General features: G+C 48.8%; 1 protein-coding gene across 1 annotated transcript; it reads right to left on the reverse strand.

Annotated features, from left to right (window-relative positions):
- On the reverse strand, positions 1-23,136 carry si:ch73-127m5.1 (neurotrypsin). The gene is made up of 14 exons (XM_036545804.1): positions 22,581-23,136; positions 19,359-19,401; positions 13,456-13,698; positions 12,601-12,739; positions 12,261-12,439; positions 11,097-11,244; positions 9,683-9,861; positions 9,314-9,455; positions 8,416-8,630; positions 7,971-8,112; positions 6,161-6,439; positions 5,239-5,361; positions 4,379-4,659; positions 1-3,247 (listed from the first exon to the last, which is right to left on the reverse strand). The coding sequence occupies exons 1-14, from the start codon at positions 22,650-22,652 to the stop codon at positions 2,925-2,927; spliced, it is 2,508 nt and encodes an 835-aa protein (XP_036401697.1). The 5' UTR covers positions 22,653-23,136; the 3' UTR covers positions 1-2,924.
- Positions 23,137-23,283: the final 147 nt, after the last annotated feature.

Below are 23,283 nucleotides of genomic sequence, written 5' to 3' on the forward strand. Positions count from 1 at the left end.
GACTCCCTTTATTAGCGCGCTCGCTCACGTAGAAAGCCCCGTACACAGCGAGCGAAGTCAGAAACACGGTATACGAGTTGCTATGAAAAAACATTTTCACATAACTAGCTAGTAATGTTTCAACACCCGCACCAGCACCCCCCCCCCCCGTAAGCACTGACAGTAGCACTTCACAAAAACACGTTACACATATTCCTATAAAGAGGATGGAAAAGAAACGGTGTGCACAAAACATGTAACTCAACGTACAAAAGTATTCCAGAGAGTGGGTTATCAGAATGACTGGCATTTCGCTCAAAAATTCAGAAACTGCATTGTAAACGTCCTTCTCCGTACGTTTTGGATTACATCATTACATGACATGTTTGCTTAGTATAGTGGTGATATATACAACGGGTTCGAAAATAAAAGCATTATCACATCCCAGAGAAGACGGGAAATTTCCAGCACACGGCAAAGAGTCAATGTAAGTTCAAAAATACGATATTGCCACCTGCTGGACATATGTACACTTAGCACTTCATCTATGTACAATGGGATGAACAACAGGGATCGAAAAAGGATTCATTGGTTCTAGAATCGTTTTGCCTAGTTAACTAGATTACGTATGCACGTTACAAGAAAACTAATAAAAAGAGCTTTCAGATGAAGAAAAATATGTTTTGTCCATTGCCGTCCATTTTTTTTTTCCAGACACTTGATTTTTAATAAATATGTCACATTGTGAAGGCCCAAATGAGCTGCTCCTTCATAGACAGGCCCTGAACATACATTTTTGTACCTACAGTCAATGACAGCACTGCAACCACAACAAAACATGATGGCACTGTAATATTCACCACATCTGAATAGAAACCGGAGGGTAGGTCTATGTGATAAACACACTCACAGACACACACCCAAATGTAAGCGCACATGCATGCACCCACACACGGAAACACACACACACACACACACACACATATGCAAGCGCACATGCTTGCACCCCCGCACACGCACATACACACATGGGGGTGTCATAGTGGTCATATCTATCTATATTGCTCAAGAACAGCCAGATCTGAACCACCAGACTTGGGGTGCTTGTTTTCAAACATCTGCAACTGAAGATCATAGTTATTAGCTGTTATTAATGTTACATATTATTATTATTATAATTATTATTATTATTACTACTACTACAGGAACACACCTGCAATTTGAAAGCTTCCCCCAGTTGTACTTGCTCAGCTCTGTCATTCTTTCTTGTTCTCCTCAAGAATGAACAAGTCCTTGGTGAATGACTTGTACTCTACAGCTGTACTCTACTACTTCCCAGCTGTTGTCTTAAAGAAAAAAAAAAGAAAAAATCTATTATGACTCAACAGTGGGTGGGGCCTCACCCAGCTCATACAGCCCATGATGACACTTTTGATGCAGTTCTTTCACATGGTACCTAGACTAACACCCCCCCCCCCAACACACACACACACACACACACACACACACATACACATACACACACCAGAGGAGATCCTGTGACACCTGCCTGATGCAAAAAAACCCCCATCAATCCACTTCACTGAAACAAATCTGCACCTCCGGAAACTGTCTGAGCCTCATGCTGTAGACATGCAGGAAATGAAGCAGGAGCCTCAGCAGGAAGTACAGGCGAAAGGGACAGAGCAGGAGGGTTAAAGTCATCTCCCCAGTTCTCAGCAAACCAGGCCCAGTAACAGAAGTGGTGTGAGTGACGGGCTTGTGTCCAAAACGGCCATCAATGAGCCAGGACAATTCACCCCAAGGCCAGCAAGAGCTGATGAGGTCTGATGATGTCTCCACTTTCTGTGTCCTCCTTGCAGACACTTAGCTGAGCTCTTGTGGGGCATGTCCAGAGGATATCTGCAACACACTCTTCATAGTGTAACCCAGAAAGGCCCTCTGACTATAGCAGTTTCCATGACGATCTTAGAACGCTGTGCACCAATGCTGCGGGAACCTGCTGAACCCTTTGACAAAGGATTCTCCATGCACGACTATGTGCACCTCCATTTGTGAGTGTTAAAGGAAAGAAAAAAAGAAAAAACCTAGCTGAGCGTGATGTAATCCATGTGAAGTTATTACTGACATGTGCACAAATTTTGCACTGTTTGCCACTGAAGGCGCGGGGGGTGTTAACAGGAACAGATGATGTGGTCAGAGGTCACAGTGCAGACAAACAAATTTCATTTGTTTGCTCCACACTTGAGTCCCGCTGGCCAAGAAAACAGTATAAACTCTGAGTTGGCTGGACCCACGTCTGTGCTGAGGAGAACTCACAGAACCCAGATGCAGAGAGGTGCTGAGTTTTAGGCCTCCCCATCATGACTCCGTCACACCAGACGCCACATTGACAAAACATCCAACCACAAGTCCTTCAGTTCCGAGCTCTCTCAGCGTTAAGAGCCATATGCATTTTGTTAAACAGGAAAGGACAGACTAAAAGAGACTTAGAAAGCATGCACACGAGGAATGCTTGTGAGACGAAACAAACTTGCACAATCTGCTCTGTGCTTGTCCCTTGAGAAACACGGTTTGTCCAAAGAGAGTCAGTTGTCTGGTACTGTCCATTGCCGCAGTGCTAGACGTGGTCTCATGACTGCACCAAAACCATGCTGAGGCATTATAAAAAAATTCCTGAATTCATCTAGAAGCAGAATGATTTTGTAACATGAGAGGAACTGAACTAAATGACAGAGCTGTGCTGAAAAGCCTGCAATTGTTATACAGAAGGCAATAAGAAAATGAGATTTTTTTTAGAAATGTAGTGGGGGCAGAATTTCAAAGATCCAGGCCGTCCTGTGTGGTTTAGGTGCAGTGCATGAGGTCATGCCCAGGACAGCCCTGAAAGCTCCTCCCTCACCACTGGGGAGGTCACATGACAAACGGCCTCGGCCAATGGCGCGTCAGATCTGGGCAGGGCCGTGCGTGACCTGTTGGATCCAGTGCAGGAACCTGCTGACGCGGGTGTACACCCCTGGGAGGGAGGGGTCGCCGCAGCTCTGGCCCTGGGAGGCAACCCCGGCAAGGGCCCAGCGCCCGTCTTCCTCCTGACACAGCAGTGGACCTGCGCTGTTGCCGCGGCAGCTGCCCGGGCGGCGATGGCGCTCGGACAGGCCGCCCGCACACAGCATGTGGGCGCTGAATCGCTCGCCGTAGCGCTTCTTACACGTCACTGAGGGCAGCAGCGGGACCCAGGCCTGCAGCAAAGCGTGGGAGCGCTCCGAGTCTGAGAGACAGCGAGAGAGAGGGACACGGTTGCTGTCAGACAGGAGAGCCAGACACACACATGTACTTCCTCCTACACTGTGGAAAATATTCAAAAACAAGAAACTGTTATTTTAAAAAAGCTCCCAAATTATCAATAATTTAAATCTGATAAGAAATAATGAAAAGCTGAATCCTGCTAGGGGAAGGACTGACCGCCCCAATAGCAGCACAGTAACTCTCTGCCTGCCACAGCCTGAGGGGCAGTGAGTAACCACCACCGACATTAACATTACTGTCATTTAACAGACGCTCTCATCCAGAGTGACTTACACAGGTTACAATTTTTACATGTTACACATTTATACAGCTGGATATTTACTGAGGCAGTTTTGGGTTGGGTACCTTGCACAAGAGTGCAGCAGCAGGGAATCGAGCCAGCAACCTTTCGGTTAATGAGCCCTGCTTCTTAGCAATATGCCCCACTGCCACCTACCACCAGTCATTATTAAATCATTTATAAACAGTTTAATGATTATATGTTCATTGGTCAGATCTGTAGCCTTTATTTGTTTACACTTCTTTCCCTTCCTCTCCTCTTGTTTCATGTATTGTTTGTGTATATATGCATATTATATCCTTTGGCAATATTTACACAATGTTTTTCATGCCATTAAAGCAAATTTGAACTGAACTGAGGGGGAGAAGGAGCAAGAGAGCAGGAGAGAGAAGGAGGAAGAAGGAGAGAGAAAGAAAGAGAGAAGGAGAGAGAGGGGAGGGTGGGAGGACGATCCTGATCCTTTGTTAATGTTTTGATGATGATAATGACAACAATGATAATAATGATAATGATGATGATGATGATGATTACTATTATTATTATGAAACATTTATATTAATGAACTATTAACCATGCATTTTTTTGCAGTCATTTTGCCTTAAGCACTCAAATATTCATAGAAATACATAGAAATGCTTCACTCTTTCTGTAGACTTATTACATTTTTAACACATAGTGGACCTTGCAGGTGGGTTGGAAAACTTTAGATACCAGCTGACCCAACATTCCCACACTGGTCCCGTGACATCACACCTCTCTGAGTGTGGTTTGGTTTGGTTTTGGCTGGGGGGCGTAACGGGAGGGGGAGCTCACCCGTGAAGGCCAGGCCCATTACAAGACAGGTGGCTGGCTTCTTGCCCCACTTGCTGCCCGCATCGGGCAGGCAGGCAGCGTTGGTGTGGGGGTTAAAGGTCACGCAGCTGCCCTCCTCCCCACGGAGCCGCACCAGAGCGATGTCGTGCTCCCAGCTCTGGCTCTCATACTTCCTGTGGACCACGATGCGCTCGGCCGGGAAGCTGTGACCCAAGGTGTCCTGATCCAAGGGGCGGGGCTCACCAAGATGCACAATGTAGTGAGAGGGATCACTGCCAAACCTGAGAGAGAGAGAGAGAGAGAGAGAGGCAGAAAGAGGAAGGGTGAGAGAGAGGCAGAGAAAGGAAGGGTGAGAGAGAGGGGGGAGGGAGAGAGGGAAGGGAGAGAGAGAGGAGGGTGAGAATGGAAAGAGAGGAGGGAGGGAGACAGGAAAGAGAGAAAGGTAGGGAGAGAGGGAAGGGAGGGAGAGAGGGGAAGCGAGGGTGAGGGAGAGAGAGAGGCGAAGAGTGGGAGAGGGAGAGAGGGAAGAGACAGAGAAATATAAACAAGATGAGTTATCAAATTGAGGGACATCTGGGGTGACAACAATGGGGAGAAATAATACCAACATAGAGACCTTCGTCCTTCACGTGCCAGAACATATATTTTAAAATCAGAGGACCCTGAGATACAACAGGGATGACTCTAAGACGAGGAGTCCAAAGGGCAGAGGGGGGAAGGAGCGCAGAATGGGCAGAAAGACCCACATTATGGGGGAGTTATTGCAAATAAAAACTGTGAAAGATACCGTGCCATACGCTCAGGTCTTCTGGCAGAAAAGCTGTGTAATTCCACCCATCACCACCAGATGTCTCCCTCACCTATAGAAGCAGTGAGCGGCAGTCAGGACCCAGCAGGAGTTGATAAGCGTCGCTCCACACAGCGGATGGCTCCCTTTGGAGTGAGAATTGAGCCACAGAGAGGCCTGCCAGGGCCAGTCACCCCTGAGGAAAGGAACACAGATGGAGAAGAATGGCCACATTGTCAGAGAGAGGAAGGTCACCCTGCAAATGTCAGCTGCCAGCAGAATGAATGGAAAATCTGTACATGAGAGAGATGATGACTGAGATAAAGAATGAAACACTCTCATACATGGGCTGTGTGTTTGAGTGAGAAGAAAGAGACTGTATATGTGTGTGTCCCTCTGTAGGTGTGTGTGTATTCGTATTTGTGTGTGTGTGTGGGGGGTCTGTGTGTGTGAGGGAGAAGAGAAAGACTAGATACGTGCATGTGTACGGGTGTGTTTGTGCTCATATTTGTGCGTGTGTATGTGTGTGTATGTGAAAGAGCATGTGTATGTTTCTAAGAATGCAGAGAAACAGTATATGTGTGTACATGTGTGCGTGTACATGCATGAGTGTCTGCATATTTGTGGTGGTTATGTGTATGTGTATGACAGAGAGAGAGATTGTGTATATGCGTTTGTGTCTGTGTGAATATAGAGGGAGTGTGTGCGTGTGTGTGTGTGTGTGTGAGAGAGAGAGAGAGAGAGGGAGAGAGAGCGAAAGAGAGAGAGATTTTGTACATGCATATGGGTCTATGTGAGTATAGAGAGAGAATATATGTGTATGTGAGTGTGTATCATAGAAAGATTGTATGTATATATATACATCTGAGAAAAGAGAGTAACTACATATGTGTGTCTGTGTGCATGTGCATATATGTGTGTTTGTGTCTGTGTGTGGGAGAGTGTGTATGTTATAGAATGCTCATGGTTTAACAGCTATGACCTCAGGGGCTCACCTGAATGCTCTGTCTCCTACAATGTCCTTCTTTTTGTGATAGTGCGCATCTGGCCTCAGGCCGCAGGTGCGTTCGTCCGTGCCGGCACCCCCTGGCTTCTCGGGGGTGTAGTCGCAGGTGACCCCGGCATCCTCACTGTGCCGGCAGTCGTGGGCGTCCTGTCCATCGGCCAGACACGCCCCCAAAGACCCCTCCTTCCCCGTGCACCTCACGTTGTCCAGGTGGACCGGGCCACGACCCTCACCAAAGTAGGCCATGGAGCGGGCCTTAGACACCCCACTTACGCACAGGAAAAAGAGAGAGAGAGAGAGAGAGTGAGAAAGAGGAAAAGAGAGGGAGAAAGAGACAGAGAAAGACAGACAAAAAGTGAAAAGAGAGAGAGAAAGAGACATAGAGAGAGAGTGAGAGAGAGGGAGAGAGAGAGGGAGATGGGGCACAGTCAGCATTTATGTGGTCCAAAAGATTTGGATGCCTCACAACGTTCTCTGTCACACCCATCCTGTGTTTTCGATTGCCCCCATTCCGAAGATGAACACTTGCTATGGGAGATGCCACAGAGACAGCCGAACACCGATCTACTAGGTGGAAGTAATATGGAGTGGTAAGGTGCAGGAGTCTTAGCCTAAGGGTTGCCAGGTTGCATCCCAAGTCGGGGGATGCTGAATAAACATTCAGCTGGATAAGAGGATAGCACGCAGAAATTGTGACCTACATACGTTGCTATGGATAAGAGTATCTGCCAAATGAATTTAATGTAAGTGTAATGATCTACACTCTGTGTCTCTTATTCGTTATCTGTCCGAAGGTCCATAATGCCATCGGAGCCTTATTGGATTAGTGTTTGTGCTGCTTAAAGGACACAGACACACTGCTCTCCTGATACAGAGGGCTGGCGGGTCCACAGGGTCACAGGGAGGTGAGAATGAGTCCTCCTCCCCCCCGACACCTGCTGTTCTCCCTACAGTGGCCACAGCCCTCTTCTCTCAAGTCTCACAGCGACACACAGCAGCCAGCTGATCTCAGGTCAGTCACTAAACAGGGTGCACCGATAAAACGCAACTGATGCAAGGCCAAACTGGCAAATATGTTATTAACATCTTTCCAGCCATAAATCTACAGTCCATTTATGGCTGCTATACATTCCAATGCACATTTGAGATATTTTTGAAAGTGAGTTAATTTTTTATTGTAGCGAAGGGCGAGAGCAGTCGCCCTACCCGGCCTTGAACTCGGGTCTATAGGGTACCAACTATGCAACTTTGACGCGGTCAAAGTCGCATGGTTGGTACCCCATAGACCTGGGTTCAAGGCCGGGTGGGGTGACTGCTCTCGCCCTTCGCTACAAATGGTGTCAGAAGTGGGATGGCTGGCTGCGAGGCCATCGGAAGCGTGCCTGGTGTGTGAGCTGTATGAGGGACCCCCAGGTTAGGTTGACCCCGGTGTGAAGGACCCTAGAGATGGGTGAAGCACGGTGTGAGGGACCCCAGAGACGGGTGAAGCACTGGTGAGTGGGGCACCCTGGGATGGGAGAAATACGGGAAGAGAATGCGTGAGGGACGCCATGGTGCGTGAAGCGCATGGGCGCGCTTCCCGAAGGGGAGGGCAGTGTGACGGAGTGCCGTCACTACGGTTGAGTATGTGCTCTGACTGCCATACCAACGAGCCTGGCTCTTTGGCGTCGCGGTAGACCCGGGTTCAAGGCCGGGCGGGGTGACTGCTCTCGCCCTTCGCTACATTATTGAGCAAAAATGGATGGCTTCACTCACCTGCAGCCCAGGTGTAGGAGGAGACAGAGCGGACAGACTCTCACCTGAATCCCAGCTGCCTGCAGACCACGGCAGCATTGAGGTCGTTCCAGCCATCGTCACAAACGCTGCCCCACTGGCCGTTTAGGAACACCTCCACACGGCCTTCCTTCCTGCTGCTTCCTGCCACCAGCCGCACCGGCGGCCCTGCAACACAGCGCACACAGGAACGCGTATAAACACCCACCACACGTATGAACACACTGTACACACACGAACGTACTGTACATGCACAAACACACATTAAGACACAGCACACACATGAGCACACAGTACATGTATGAACATACAGCACACGCATGGCCACACAGCGTGTACATGAAAACACAGCACGTCCATACAAACACACTGCACTCACATGAACATACCACACACACAGAAACATACCACACACACAGCACATGCATGAACACAGCACACGTACGAACAGACAGCACATGTATAACACACCCGTGGCGGGCGCAGCCGCTGGGACGGCGTTGGTGTCTCCGCGCCTCTCGCAGCGGACGGCCACGTCCTGGCTGTGGGAGCAGTCGTGCCGCCCCCACTCGCTGTGCGCGCAGTCCAGCAGGGAGTGCTCCGTCCCCACACACCGCACATCGTCCAGCAGAATCAGCCCACTGCCCTCACCGTACGCCCCGTCTGCCGCCACCTCCGCCCGCCCCCTGCAGGACAAGCACAGCGTTGCGGGGTGGGAGGAACGCTGGGAGGCCAGCTCAGCCTGCTGCACTTCCTCCCGTGAACAGCAGGAAGTGACTCAGCAACTGACCAACTCAGACTCAGTGACTGACCTAACCAAATCAGTGAATAACCTGACCCACTCAGACTCAGTGACTGACCTAACTAACTCAGTGAGTGACCTGACCAACACAGACTCAATGACTGACCAACTCAGCCTCAGCCACTTAGTGAACCAACTGGTGAGGGACCAATTCCAATCCAGTGACTCACTATACCAACTGACCTACTGATTCCACAGCTTTCAACTGCAGGGAGATATGGAAGGATTCAAACCAGCCGAAAGGCGACTTTTTGGACTGATAATCAGACTATTGATGGTGCTGATTTAGCTTTAGTGGGGTTTGCTGGGTGTGTAGAAGTGGGAGATAATCTGAGGAAAAATGTATTTTACAAGTCATAATTGAAGCCATTTCTCAGTTTGTCATGTGGATCTGTGTAACCATAATCCTGCTCCTGGTCTATGAAAGAATCTGGTCTCAGTATCAATGCTGGTAATAGCAGAATATTTGCAGGAGTCAACAGCAGTTCCACAATAAACCTCCAGCCTGGAGGAGGGAGAGCCCACAGAGTGCCAGGGGTGAAGGGTTAAAGGTGAAAGGTTCCTGACCTGAAGCCCAGCTGCCGACACACGACCCGGGCGTGGAGCTCAGTCCAGTTGTCACTGCATACAGTCCCCCAGTCGCCGTTATGATACACCTCCAGCCGCCCCTCCCAGGGGATATCAGCCCCCACGAGCCGCACTACCCCATCTGAAACACACACACACACACACACACACGCGCACACACACACACACACACGCATACACACACACACACACACACACACACAGACACGCATACACACACACACACACACACACACACACACAATACAGACACACACACACAGGAGAGAAGTGCCTCAGTTGTAACACAGACACACATAAGGCTTGTGACATGGCACACAGAGCAGCAGCAGAGTGGGCGGGGCTCACCGGTGTAGGGGCTGCAGGACACGCCCGCGTCCTCCATGTGGTCGCAGTTGTGCTGCTCCCAGCCCCCGTGGGGGCACTCGTCCAGAGAGAGCTCATTCCCTGTGCACTGCACCGCGTCCAGCAGGATGGGCCCTGTGCCCTGCCCAAAGTGCGCCCACGACCAGGCCTTTGGGACGCCCCTATAGACACACACACACACACACATGGACACACACATACACACAGACACACACAAAGAAACACACACGCACACACACACACACACACACACAATGGTGTTTAGCTCTCTCCTCTCCAATGCCTGCATCACTCCCTGTATGAGCACACCTCACTGCCTGATTAATAAATCATCAGAGGGAAAAACAGACCCAGCTAACGCACAGCACCCCCTCCCTGTGCCATGGGCAGTGGGCATCAGCATGCTGTTACAGCCCTGGCTGTAGGCAGACACTCTCCCCTCTCACAGTGATCAGAATGAGACTTTAACCTCTAAGGTAATCACTCCTCTTGCCCCGCCCCACAGTAGCCCAGATACAATGGCCAGCGGTCAGACGCACACAGCAGGGACAGAAAGCACACTTTCATCCAGTACTCATCCTGAATCGACTGGCATGATTAAAAAGCAGGCCAGCTTAATTAAGGAGCACTCGTTAGCAGCTGATTGGATCTGATATGCCTTTGTGTTTTACTGACGTGAAATGATTTTGGTTTAAGAAAAAAAACCCCCAGCTAATTACCACTCGCTGTATTTAACTAGCATCATATTAACTCAGCCTGATGTGTGTCCTTATTAAAGCAATTCAATATCAAGTGCACAAAGGCAGTGCTGACGCTTTAGACACAGTTCTGTAAGAAGGAATCAGCTGCTGATGGATGAATCCTTACTGAAACTGGCTTCACTTTCAAAGTTAAGCTCTCTGCTTCCCCAGCAGGCTGACTGATAATCACTGTACACATGTGTATAGGTGTATGTGTGTCTGCGTGTATGTATGTGTGTGAATATGTGTGTGTGTATGTGTGTGTGTGTGTGTGTGTGTGTGTGTCTGCACATGAGAGTTTCTGCATATATGTGTGTTTGTATATGCATGTGTGCGTGCTTCTTGTCTGTGTGTGGATGTTTGTATGTATTTGCTTTTAAATGTGCTTGTGGAGTGGAATCTGAAGAGTTCATCTCATCTCTGAAGCTGAAATTTCTGTAGTGTGAAGCTTATTGACCTACAGCTATGACGTCTGAAATCGGCTGCTTCCTGTCCCGACGGAGCCACCAGCACGAAACACCACCGATCGTTAATTAGTCATCACTGCCTTTCATCCCCGACATAAAACACAGAGGCGCAGTGTGTAAATGCCAGCGAGTCCCATCAGAAAGGCGCGCTAAGTCAGAGCCACGCTTGAGTCGGCGCCGCCCTCTTACCCGAACCCCAGCTGCCGGCACACCACCTCCGCATCCACGTCGTCCCACTGGTCATCGCAGATGGAGCCCCACCTGCCGTTGTGGTACACCTCCACACGCCCCTCAAACTCCTCCAGGCCATCCACCAGCCTCAGGGGGGTGCCGTTCCCTGAGGGAGAACGAGCCAAAGAGCGAACCTAGAGTCACTTCACGACTCCACGATGGCTACAGTTACTCCTCCACCCCTGGACCTCAGAAACAGGAGAGTATTAGCCACACTTTTTCCTAGCCTAAAACATTTGGGACACAATCAGAAACCGGAGAGGGTGGATTATTACCAATTTATGATGTACTTGGCAGCTGTTATGATTTTCCGTGCTGGGTGGCAGTGTAGCACAGTGGTTAAGGAGCAGGACTCATAACAGAAAGGTTGCCTGATCAATTCCCCGCTGGGACACTGCTGCTATACCCTTGTTGTACCCTGCTGTACTTAACCCACAATTGCCTCAGTAAATATCCAGCTGTATAAATGGATAACATTGTAAAGAAAAATAAAACTGTAACCTGTGTCAGTCACTCTGGATAAGACAGTAAGGTAATGTAAGGTAATTGGAAAATGAAGAGTGTGCTGAAATCTGAGCCGATTAAGATACCTGATGCAGGTGTAATAGCCTGGGGCTTGTGTAGGGTGTCCCGGCAGAGTCACGTGGGGGGGGTGGATAGCCCAGCGAGACCCTCTCTTGACTGTCTGAGAGCTCCCTCTCTTACTGCTCATGCTACTGAGTGAATTATTCAGGGCCGTGCTAAAAATAAAGGGCTTCCACTGAGAGGAGTCCTTCCCTCACACACACTGTTCCCTACCCCCGAGCTAAAGCTACTTTATCACTGCTTTAGCGGTTGGCGCTGAACGGGATCACGAAGTTCATTGCATCTCCACTAAGGGCTTTCCTCATTGTCTGTGTGTATGTGTGTGTGTGTGTGTGTGTGTGTGTGTGTCAGAGTGTGAAACTGCAGCCACACTGACCCCTGCCCGAGGGTGTGAGACCGCACAGGCTGTGGACGTGCTCGGTGCTGAGGATTTGGCATGGTGAGGATGGTTTGAGGAAGCAGCATGTGGAGAGCAGATTGTCCCCCTGCTGGCCCTGTTGCAGGTGAAACCGGCCCCCGACCTCGCCGCGTTCTCACCTTCAGGCGGTGTGCAGGTCACCCCAGCCTCGTTCCCGTGGTTACAGTCGCTAGTGACGAACCTCCTGCTCTGGCACTGCAGGAGGGAGGCCTCGTTGCCACGGCAGCCCAGCCGCTCATAGTGGAAGAGTCCAGAGCCGGGACCAAAATAGGAGTGCTGGAGAGCCGTGCCCACGTCACTGAGAAGGCAGAGAGAGCATCTGTACTACGGTCTCCGTGGAAATGGACAGCTTACTGCGTCTCCCCACACTCTCACACACACACATACATACATACACATAAAACAAACATACTGTGTCTCTGTCATGAGAGGAGTGGGAAAACAGACACGCCCTCGTACCCGAGTCCTAGCTGTCTGCAGATCACGCTAGCGTCACGGTCTGTCCAGTGAGTGTCACACACTGCCCCCCACTGGCCGTTCAGGTACACCTCCACACGGCCGCTCTTCGAGGAGGAGCCACCCACCAACCTAGCTGCACCTGAGCCAGGTAAAACACAAGCAGGACAGTGGTGTTAAGTATGATGGGGGAGACAGTGGTGTTAGGTATGATGGGGACAGTGGTTTTGCTTAACTCTTGTAGAAAGATACAGGCGTATCCTCTCACAATAAACTTAAATATAAATCACACATCATGCTTGGACAATGGCATAAATGGATTATATAATCACACACTGTACACAGACATGCCATGGTCAGACATGGTCAAGAAAAGGTCTGAAAGCCCAAACAGAACTAGACAGATAATGATAAAGAACAGAAATTGTATCAAAAACGTCAGCCCCTGGATGTCGCCTTTGGCATTAAGCACAAAAACAACAGCAACAGCCTGATGCAAAAATAGCCCGACAAGTTACAGTCTCAGCAGATAGGTAGACAGAGATCCAAAGACTGTAACAGAAACAAATACATGCATTAGAAAATCACTGATGCAAAGAGAAAGGTGGGCAGACAGACAGTCAGATAGACAGACAGACAAAAAGATAGAAAGACGGACAGACAGGCATATGTGTACAAACAGACAGGTGGACAAACATTGGACTGACATAAACAGACAGACACACTGAGACAACCAGATGGATGGAGAAACAGACAGACTTATACAGATAGGCTGGCATAAACAGCCAACTTAAACAGATGGACAGACAGACTGACAGGTGTATGGGCAGACAGACAGGCAGACAGAGAGACACTCACCCTGGTGGCAGTCGCAATAGGCCCAACCGATGGCGCCGGAGCTCTGGCGGAAAAAGCACCAGGGGTTGGACTCGCGGTCCGGGTTGCGGCAGTAGTTGTGGTCGCCCAGCCCGCGACCTGGGTACTGCTGCACATAGTCAGGGAACTCGGTCCACCTCAGGCAGGGGGAACCCGAGTCTGTCTGCGACACGGTGCCGTTGTAGTACCCCAGCTCAGTGAAACCCTCTGAGCAGGACAGGGGGACTGGGGGAGAAACACACACACAGAGAAGTGGTTAGGTGTCAGGACCTCCACCTGAGGTCCTTCTGTTCTGTGTGTTTTTCCCTACCTGTCTGTGTGGGTGTGTCTTTTGTGTTTGTTTACAGGTTCTTGTGTTTTCTTGTCCCGCCTGCCTCCCCACCCTCCTGTTACTCGGCCACGCCCATCACCTGAAGCCTGTTCCACACACCTGTGTCTCGTCCCCTCATCCTCTCCCTGCCTGCTTATGCCCTGCTGCTTTCTTCGCTCTTTGCCAGATCGTCTCAGTATCTTGCTGTTTCGTTCCTGCTGTTTGTTTGTTGGCCTGCTCTGTCTCTGCCTGTTACCGACTCTGCCTGTCCCAGATTTCTCTTTTGCCTGTCGTTTTTGGATTTTGCCTGTTTTCCATTGGATTTTTGGTTATTGACTTGGACTGTGTTTCTGACTTCGATTTTGGTTGACGTTTTTGGATTGTCATTAAAGAACTGCCTTTTCGTACTGCCTGCATTGTCTGCGCCTGGGTCCTTTCCCTGCAAACCCTGACAGTTAGGGTTAGGTACAGGTTCAAGGCCTGGCTGAGACACAGCTGTTAACTTTGAGCAAAGTAGTTCAGTTTTTATCCAGCTGTATGAATGGTCATTCAGCGCAATGAAGTCTTAAATGCAGATTTAAATTTCTGTGCACACTGACATCCTCTAAGCAATGTGTGATGACATGCTGTAATCCATTAATAAAGCATTACTGACTTACAGGCAGTTTAAAATTATGACTTTCTATGATTAAAAAAACTTCTGGCTTATAAATAATGCTACCCCATCTTTTCCTCTGACAAAGACGGAGGGCAGAAAAGAACGGGTGACTGCCTATTTGCACCCTTGAAGGGCAATATGCAGTGTCGAAGGATTGACAGCATATCAGGACCAAATATCCTGCTCCCAGGTCAGTAAGAAACCACGTCTGAGCCAGCTGATGCACATAGTCATAGAGCTTATCCTGATTTCAGTGGCGTGAGGTGGCTTAATTCACAAACCCTGCTTCTGGAAAGTATGCCTGTCTACAGCAGAGCTATTACCCACAATCCACCTCTCTTTTTTATGCCAAGTGCCAAAAAGGGAGTCAGTGGGTCGCAGTTTTAGAGTCTTTGTTCTGACTCAGCCAGAGATTAAACCCCAGACTTGTCAGGTCATGGGGGACGCTCCAAGTCCAGAGCCACTGAAGAAGCTCTGCCCAGGTAAGATTCTGCCCAAATCCTCCCAATGCTCTGGACACGAGCCCACCTCCACTGACCCGACCCACTTTCAGCCCACAGGATCAAAGCTGGATGAACAGAAGGTCAGAGGATTGAAGAATTTGACAAGACACAGAATCCTCCTGTTCTGTCTGCAAGAGCTTGCACGCTACCTTTAGGAATGACAACTTTCCCTTTCCTCTCTCTCCTTCTCTGTCTAAATCCCCCCTTTGTTTCTCCCCCTCTCACATCGCTCTCTCCACCTCTCTCTCCATCTATCACTCTCCCCCTTTCTCTCCCCATCTGTCTTTTTTTCAGTTTTTTTCATCCATCTTCTCTTCTGCAGTTTCCTTGACGCCCACCAGCTTTCATCTCATTCCATTCCATCTGCTTGGCCAATCCTGACAGGGCGTCCGTGCCCGTGAGTTGCGGCGAGTGTTGGGAAATGTGCTTAAACAATGCGATGGCATGCGGAGCGCCTGTCAGGGTGCGTGCTCCACTCGCTTGTCTCGGCTGCACTCCGGTTTAATCATCGCAGCTGCCGATCTGATGCACTGTAATGTGCCCATAAAGGAAAGGCAAGAACCTCCTGCAGACTCGCGAGTCTTTGTGTGGAAAATGGGGCAGAGGAAAGCGTGCCCACACACACACACACACACACGCACACACACACACACACAGACACACACACACACACATGCACGCGCGCACACACACACACACACACACACACACACACACACACACACACACACACACACACACATACACACACACACACAAATTTGGGGCTTTGCCTCTCCAGCGAGCGCAATCAAAGCTCTTCACGCTCTTCGGCAGCAGCTCAGAGCCGTATCTAAAGCTGTGAGCTGTATGTGAGGTATTAAAAAACCCATCTCACTGAGTAATTGTCTGGACTCTGTGGGAACCCAGGGGAGCCATTTTCTGCGTGTGCGCCTAATTGCATTTACGAAACACGCGCAGGAAATGCTGGGGCAGGTCCTCGCTCCGCAAGCAGCAAAACCCCAAAAGGGGCGCAGAGCCTCATTATGTCTGTTCCAAAGGAATGCAGCATCCTGAAGCACTGACCGAAAACGGAGCGAGGTGCGTGATTTTTACAAGATGAGAGAAAGAGAAAAGATGCACAGATTCACGCATTAGGGATAAGGAGAGAGAGAGAGAGAGAGAGAGAGAGACAGAGAAAGAGGGAGAGGGAGAGAGAGACAGAGAGAGAGAGAGAGAGAGAGAGAGAGAGACAGAGAAAGAGGGAGAGGGAGAGAGAGAGAGAGAGAGAGAGAGAGAGAGAGGGAGAGACAGACAGAGATCAAAGGAGAGACAGAAAAATAGAAAAACAAACACAAAGAGACTGACACCAAAGCACTTCACTCAACGCTGAAATATTTCAGTCCTCCTTCAAGTGTCTTTTTTTTAAAAGAGGTATTGCACTTAAATGTTTCTTTCTTCAGTTGTTGCTGTTTATCCTGAATGTATCCTGCTGTTTCACCTGAATCTGAAGAGCTGAAGAGTTAAATCAGAAAGACACTCCCTCAGCACTTACTGCGGGAGGGATGGCGGCGGACACATGAACATCATGTGGACATCATACAGATTCCCACTCAATGGTGTGTTCTTACTCCGCACTCCAACTCCTGAATGTCCTGTACCAGTGTATCATGGGAACTGTAGTCTTTTAGGCTGCCATCAGGAATCCAAGTCTGCCCAGAAACTGGGTCTGACTGGTTTTTGCCTTTGCTTTTTGAGCTCTTGTAACCCAGGTTGTCCCAGTCAAGGGTCGAAACCACAGGATAGCGAGAGGAAGTGCAAGACCCCACCGGGATTGGACGGTTCAGTGACATATCAGTCGCCGGGCCTGATGGGACATCCAGCTGTCAGAGCGGAGGTGCCGGAGGTTCCCGTGGAGATGAGAGACCACCAAAGCCTGCATGTCCGCTGCTGTTCACTTCAACCAGAGCAGAGCTTTCAGGTCTCATCAACATGACGGACATTTACCCAGCCCAAAAAAACATCCCTCCCTCTGATCGCTGCAGCAAAACGTAAGCTCTGACACCACCTTTCTTCTGTAGCAGGGTGTGTCCTCGTGAAAATGAATGCTTTATGTTAAAGTGTTGCATTAATTTTTATATATATACATTTTTATATACAAGTACATGTATATAATTAAGATTACATATCAGAAAGATAATAATTACACTTAAATTAAATTGTACAAAAAAGAGCATAAAAGAGTACAAAGTAAAACACTTTTGAAACACAGAGTACTCTGAACCAGAGCTTTAATTTCAATATGGGTGTTAAATATGAGTGTTGTGGTACTTCGGTCCTCACACAGTGGAGGAAATGAGGAGAGGTTTCTCCGTGTGGTTCGCTCTGAGGCTGTGCATCTACAGCATCCAGAAACAGTCCCTCCCCAGCCACCGGCCACTCCAGTAATTATTTTCCTCTGCAGCAGAAACACAGTGCAGCCTCCCTCTGCTGCCATAATCCATTTCCCTGCCTGCCGTTGTCCTCACAATGAATATTTGATACGGCTCACACACACAAAAGAGCACTGTGCGTGCTGCCCTGTGAGGCTGGCACGGGAAGTGCGCTGTGTGGGGCAGCACTGAGAGGACTACCCCTGTGTGTGTGTGCGTGTGTGTGTGTGTGTGTGTGTGTGTGTGCGTGTGTGTGTGCGTGTGTGTGCGTGTGTGTGTGTGTGTGTGTGTGTGTGTGCGTGTGTGTGTGCGTGTGTGTGCGTGTGTGTGCGTGTGTGTGTGTGTGTGTGTGTGTGTGTGCGTGTGTGTGCGTGTGCGTGTGTGTGTGTGTGTGTGTGCGTGTGTGTGCGTGCGTGCGTGTGCGTGTGTGCGTGCGCGTGTGTGTGTGCGTGTGTGTGTGTGTGTGTGTGTGTGTGCGTGTGTGTGTGTGTGTGTGTGTGTGTGTGCGTGTGTGTGTGTGCGTGTGTGTGTGTGTGTGTGTGTGTGTGCGTGTGTGGATCTTTGCGTTTCCTGTCCAGCAGCAGCAGGCTCGCACAAGCTCCACCTGAGAGACCCCTGGGTGGGACTGTACCGACCCCCCAGTCACAGATAAGCAGATTTACAGCTTCAGAGGCTGAGTCTGCACCCTCCGCCCCCCAAATCCCACCCCACCCCACCCCTGTGCGACCCCCAAATGAGCTTAGCTTGCATGCTGGTACCAAGCGAGCAGAAACAGCCAACAAACAAAGCTACACTGTACACCACAGTGCAGTCATAAGGTACACACACTTCATCAAAGCCACGTGACATAGGCCAGTCCTGCCAGCAGTCAGAGGTGGAGAGGGGGGCGTATGGGAGCGAGGCTGTCAGGAGCATTACATTAGCAGCTATCTCTGAGAGCAGACCTGGCTCATTCACACGCAGCAAAGAACGCTGGGGATGAATCCATTCTGTAACACCGCTGTCCTTTTCCAGAGCGTAGCTGCTAAATGCAGGGAGTGGGGATGGTGAAGGGGTGGATTTCCTGGTGATTGGGGTTGGGTGGGGTGGGGAGGGGGTGGGCTAATATAAATTCGGAGCACCCGTCCAGCCATCACACACTAAACCCGGGTGTTGGCCTCTATTTTACAAATAACTAACGATATTAATATCAATAATAAAATCAGTGGCATGGACCATCACAAGAACACCACAAGACCCCTGATTGGATCAGTGCTGCAGGCAGGTGTTTATAACCTGTGACATCCAAGTTACTGCAGTAATAACCATTAATCTGTAATCAATTCATTGGGTTCATTTGGAATGTGGAATGAAATCTCCTGGTCCAGCTGACGCAACAAAGGAGTCCTGACACCCCCCAACACCAGCGGACCCCACCCCCCATGGCCCTCAATCATTCACACACTGAGTGCTGTGCATGATTTACAGGTGTAATATCATTAAAGACTGCTACTGACAGAGAGAGAGAGAGAGAGAGAGAGAATGCTGGCTGGAGAGAGAGGGAGAGAGGGGGGGGGGAGAGAGAGAGGAAGAGAGAGAGGGGGAGAGAGAGTGGGGGAGCGGGAGAGAGAGAGAGCAAGAGGGGGAGAGAGAGAAGAGGGGAGAGAAGGAGAGAAAGAGAGAGAGAGAGGGTATATCTATGTATATCTTTATTGTTGCTATTATTTTTCTTATTTATGTTGCATTTCTTGTTTTTCTTTTTCCCCTCTAATTACCACACTGCTTCTCTCCCAGAATGCTGAGTATTTTGTTTATCTTATATTTCCCATGTGAGACCCTCCTTTGGCAAAGCTGCAGATTGTGAAGCTGTGCCAATGAAGTACCCTTTTGATCTTGAATCTTAGAAGAGAGATACGTGTGTGTGTATGTGTTTGTGTGAGCGCGCGCATGTATTTGTGTGTGTGTGTGCGTGTGTGTGTGTGTGTGTGTGTGTGTGTGTGTGTGGGGTACATGAACAGGCCTACCTGCATTCTGCACTGTGTTTAGGTAGCTGTCATCATCGATGACCTGTGGAGACAGCAAAGCAGAGAGTATCAGACACCCGTTACTAAAGCCTTCATGACAGAGATACGCTTCAGGACAAAGTATGTCCCACTGGACCACTGTACACCTGTTCCCTTCAATAATGCATCTGCACCTGTTTATACTACAGAGAAGTGATCTGATCCAGTGTTGAACAAATAGATTTCCTCCTAAGCCTTCTCATGCTGAGTGCCCTATTCAGGCACCCCCCCGCCCCCCTCCACCTGTGAGGACTCAGATCACTGGCCTTCACCAAGAACCCTGTGGTGTCACCAGACTGACTGTCTGCTCTAAACCCCATCACCATGGAAACAGTTTACTGAAGGTAAACAGGGGTATTCTAACAGAAACACCCAACAGACTGGCATGTTTAAGCAAAGGATTGTTGCTGTGGGAAATTATTGCACTGCAGTGTTCACACACCGAAATCTAGGTCCAACAAACACGGACCTAAAATCCTGAAGGCTCTTATATGTTAGCAGAAAAGATTTCACAGGCACTGCGGAGGGTTCTCTGACATCGAGAGGAAGCAGGTGTTGGGCCAATAGCCACCCGTTAGCCCAGGCAGCGGGGGAAATGTCACAGAGTCCCTTAATTAATAAGACATGAATTACTCTCAGGAAATCATGATGCTAATTCTATTACACATAAATAACGACCTTAAACAGAGACCCTGTTTACCGGAGCTGAAACCGCCAGCGGCCCCGGCACACGGCGGTCAGCAGATTCTCTAATTGCGGCTGTCAATCTTGCTCCGCGGCACCAGCTGCAGCCAGCGGCCGAGGGGCCCGGAGCCCAGCTGTCTGAAACAGGAACCTGACATCTGGGTGGGCCCAGCCAGAACGCTGCTGTTTCTACCACGCGGAGCAATCTGCATTTCCTTGTAGGAAGCTGGTGGTTTGCATCACAACACCTGAGCCTCTGACCGTCTCCAAACAGTTTGCTGAAGACGCTCTGGAGACACGTCGCCACTGGATTGCCACAAACAATAACTCAGAGTCATGCTTACTGTTCTCTGCTTATAATCTTGCATGGCCCATTACAGAAACATGTATTATTTTTTATCTGCATGGCAGAATTGCATGGAATGCACATTGCTTTTTTCGGACAGGACCTGAATTAACACTCCGCTGTTGCATTTGGTTGCGTCTTTGCATTTTTGCATGAAAGCTGACCATCACTTTTCAAAAGCATCAGACTGATTTTTTTTCCTCCGGAGTGTTTTGTGTTGTAGTGCACACAGGACCGACACCACAAAACGCCTCCTGCTTTTTCCTCAGCTGAATAAAGTTGGCCACTGCACAGCCTGACCCAGCCCGCTCACAGAGGGATCGAGTGCTGAGCATGGGGAAAAATCTGGAGCAAGTTTAGCTCACAGCAGAGCGGAAATGGGTGTCTGTGAAATGGACGGCTAGCTTCTCTTGATGAGAAACATTCTATTCTATCCTCCAAAGCGCTGAAACTGAAAACATTGATTCTCAATAGATTTGAGAAAACACTGCGACAATAAAAAGGTAACAATGTAAAAATAAATAAAACATAACAAATCTGCTATATCATCTTTATAAAAATCATACTTACCGTCCATCTCTATCTGTCTATCTATAATCCGTTATATATAACAACAAATAAATCATACGTAACTCATAGTAACGTGTTAATCTAACAGTCATGAAATTTAAAAAGCAGCTTAAAGGAAGCCGTTAGGTTGTTTTTCCGTAACAATAAAAGGCACATTGATACAGACACGATACGTGGAGCTGTCTGTAGGTCTGGTTGCTGTTGCCATTGTTACCAGGAAATGCAGCTTCCGTGCAATATCTCTGCACGCGCTGGCCGCGAGAGCAGTGCGATAATTTACACGATCGCGAGCGGAGATTCATCGTAAGTGAACGGTGACAGTGGCGCGCGAGCGCCTTATTAATTTCTTCTCGTGGCGTCGCCGCCTCGCCAGATGTTCACGCGCAGAGGATGTGTTTGATGGGAGTGAGGCATGGGGAGCAATTAAGAAATATGAACACCTTACTGCCTAATGTCAGGATCGTGTTTTAAATTCTGTCACACTGCTCTGTCACTCCACTGATCGATGGAAATCGTTGAATTTCTTAGTTGATTTATAATGGTATAACATGTCGAATTTTAAAGGAGCGCAACGAAATGCTGATTTTTTCCATAATATGAAAGACAATTAAGCTCCCTGTGAACAAGGGGTTAGGTTCACAACACAATGTAAGAAAAAGAACCCTTACGTTAAAATCAATAATTCTTTCAAGTGCATGTATTATACTGATGTAATATACACAGTGTCCAGTGTGATAGTAAACTAATAAAAAATATCTGAAATATTTATCATGCTTGCGTTTAAGAAGTCAAAACAAATTACAGCAAGCACGTTTCATAATATTTATAGTCTACTGAATCCCGAAATATCACTCAAGCTTTTTGAAACAATTCGCAATTGGGTGTTCAAAAATTACAGCTCCAGAGATAAGCGGAATGAAAGGAAAATGCTTAGTATTGTCCTCTTCATCACCTTCATCACCCCCTCCATCAAAGCCATGAGCTCCGAAGAAAGGAAATTTGGGGTGGGCTTCTCTTATCCACCCAATTTTCCCGTTCTCCGTTTTCGCTGCAGGCCTTTAAAAACGCTTATCGTCGTTACACGATTAAAATACACCTAACATAGTTACACATGAGTTCAGCTGCATAATAAACTTCATATTATCGCGGTGGTGGTATCTGCACCGGCTACTGGCTGACATGTTCCTGCATTTATTGCTTTACTGCAAGGTGTCACGCGAGCCGATTATTCCCTTGTGAAAGGTGTGTGCTCGAATCCATTTCACCCTTCGGGTCTCTGCCTGTGTTTTTCCGCGTGTGCGCTCAATCAAACAATGCCGCCCAGCTAATAAAATAATGCGGCAGAACGAATTAGGTTTGATGGAATAACGCTCACACTAATTTATCGGGTATAATGCAAGCAAGTAAAAAAAAAAAAAAACACGCAGATCAAAAGCATTGGTCCAAATCATTTGCGAGGGTTGACATCTTTAGCGTATGTCTGAAAGGATGATCTATAAATAACATGCACCGATTTATAGAATATGTGGAAATTCCACACACCTTTCCAGCGCTGTATCAACAAATGAAGCATCATGACATACCTCTGCAAGAGCATGTAGCCAGCAGCAACATGCAATAATGAAAGTCAGTATTTCTTTCACTGATAAATCCATCCTGTTGTACAGTATCTGTCATTGCCCGGGTTTCCAGCAGTGGAGCAAGCAGACTTCACCCATCGCTCTGCAAACTCCGCGTGAGGATCTGCCCGGGAGCGTTGGAGTGCAGATGATCGGAGAAACGCAAACGGCTGGTACCAAGGACAGCGCCCGCTCCCCCCCTCCGGCTTTCCGCGTCCAGGGCGGATGCGAACAATACCGAGACGCGTCTGTGTTCCGTTCTTTAAATCGGGTGATATGCAAGACTCCAATATGTCATTTAAAGAAACGGTCCACCCTTCAGCTCTGCCGCACGTCTAAATGCGATCCGCTTATTTGTGGGGAAGTGTCACAGAAGCAGCACGCCCCTTTTTAACGGCCGACGCGTCGCAGTTTGTTTGCCTTGACACCGCACATGCGAGGAACACTCCCGGAGCAAACGTCAATCCAACGGCACTGCACCAGGCGACAGTACCACCGTATCCACGGTACAAAGAGCCGTGAGAACCCGGGGAACGGGATGGTGTTAAATCACAACTCAATTATTTATTAAATGCGCGAGAGTAATTAGTCCAACCGCGTATTGCAGGCAATGAAAAAGATTGGGTTATATTTTTTCTTACACATTCGTACCCGTCAGTAGGCACAG

Source organism: Megalops cyprinoides, chromosome 1, assembly GCF_013368585.1.
Source record: "Megalops cyprinoides isolate fMegCyp1 chromosome 1, fMegCyp1.pri, whole genome shotgun sequence".
Lineage (NCBI taxonomy): Eukaryota > Metazoa > Chordata > Actinopteri > Elopiformes > Megalopidae > Megalops > Megalops cyprinoides.

What these genes read in the sequence shown, in the direction of transcription:
- si:ch73-127m5.1 (XM_036545804.1), bottom strand. Translation starts at nt 22,652, where the DNA reads ATGGATTTATCAGTGAAAGAAATACTGACTTTCATTATTGCATGTTGC. An exon ending in AAACACAGTGCAGAATGCAG is followed by an intron (nt 13,699 to 19,358) that starts GTAGGCCTGTTC and finishes TTTCTCCCCCAG; the next exon opens with TCCCCCTGTCCTGCTCAGAG. An exon ending in TGCAGGCAGCTGGGATTCAG is followed by an intron (nt 6,440 to 7,970) that starts GTGAGAGTCTGT and finishes CCTGTGCGTAAG; the next exon opens with TGGGGTGTCTAAGGCCCGCT.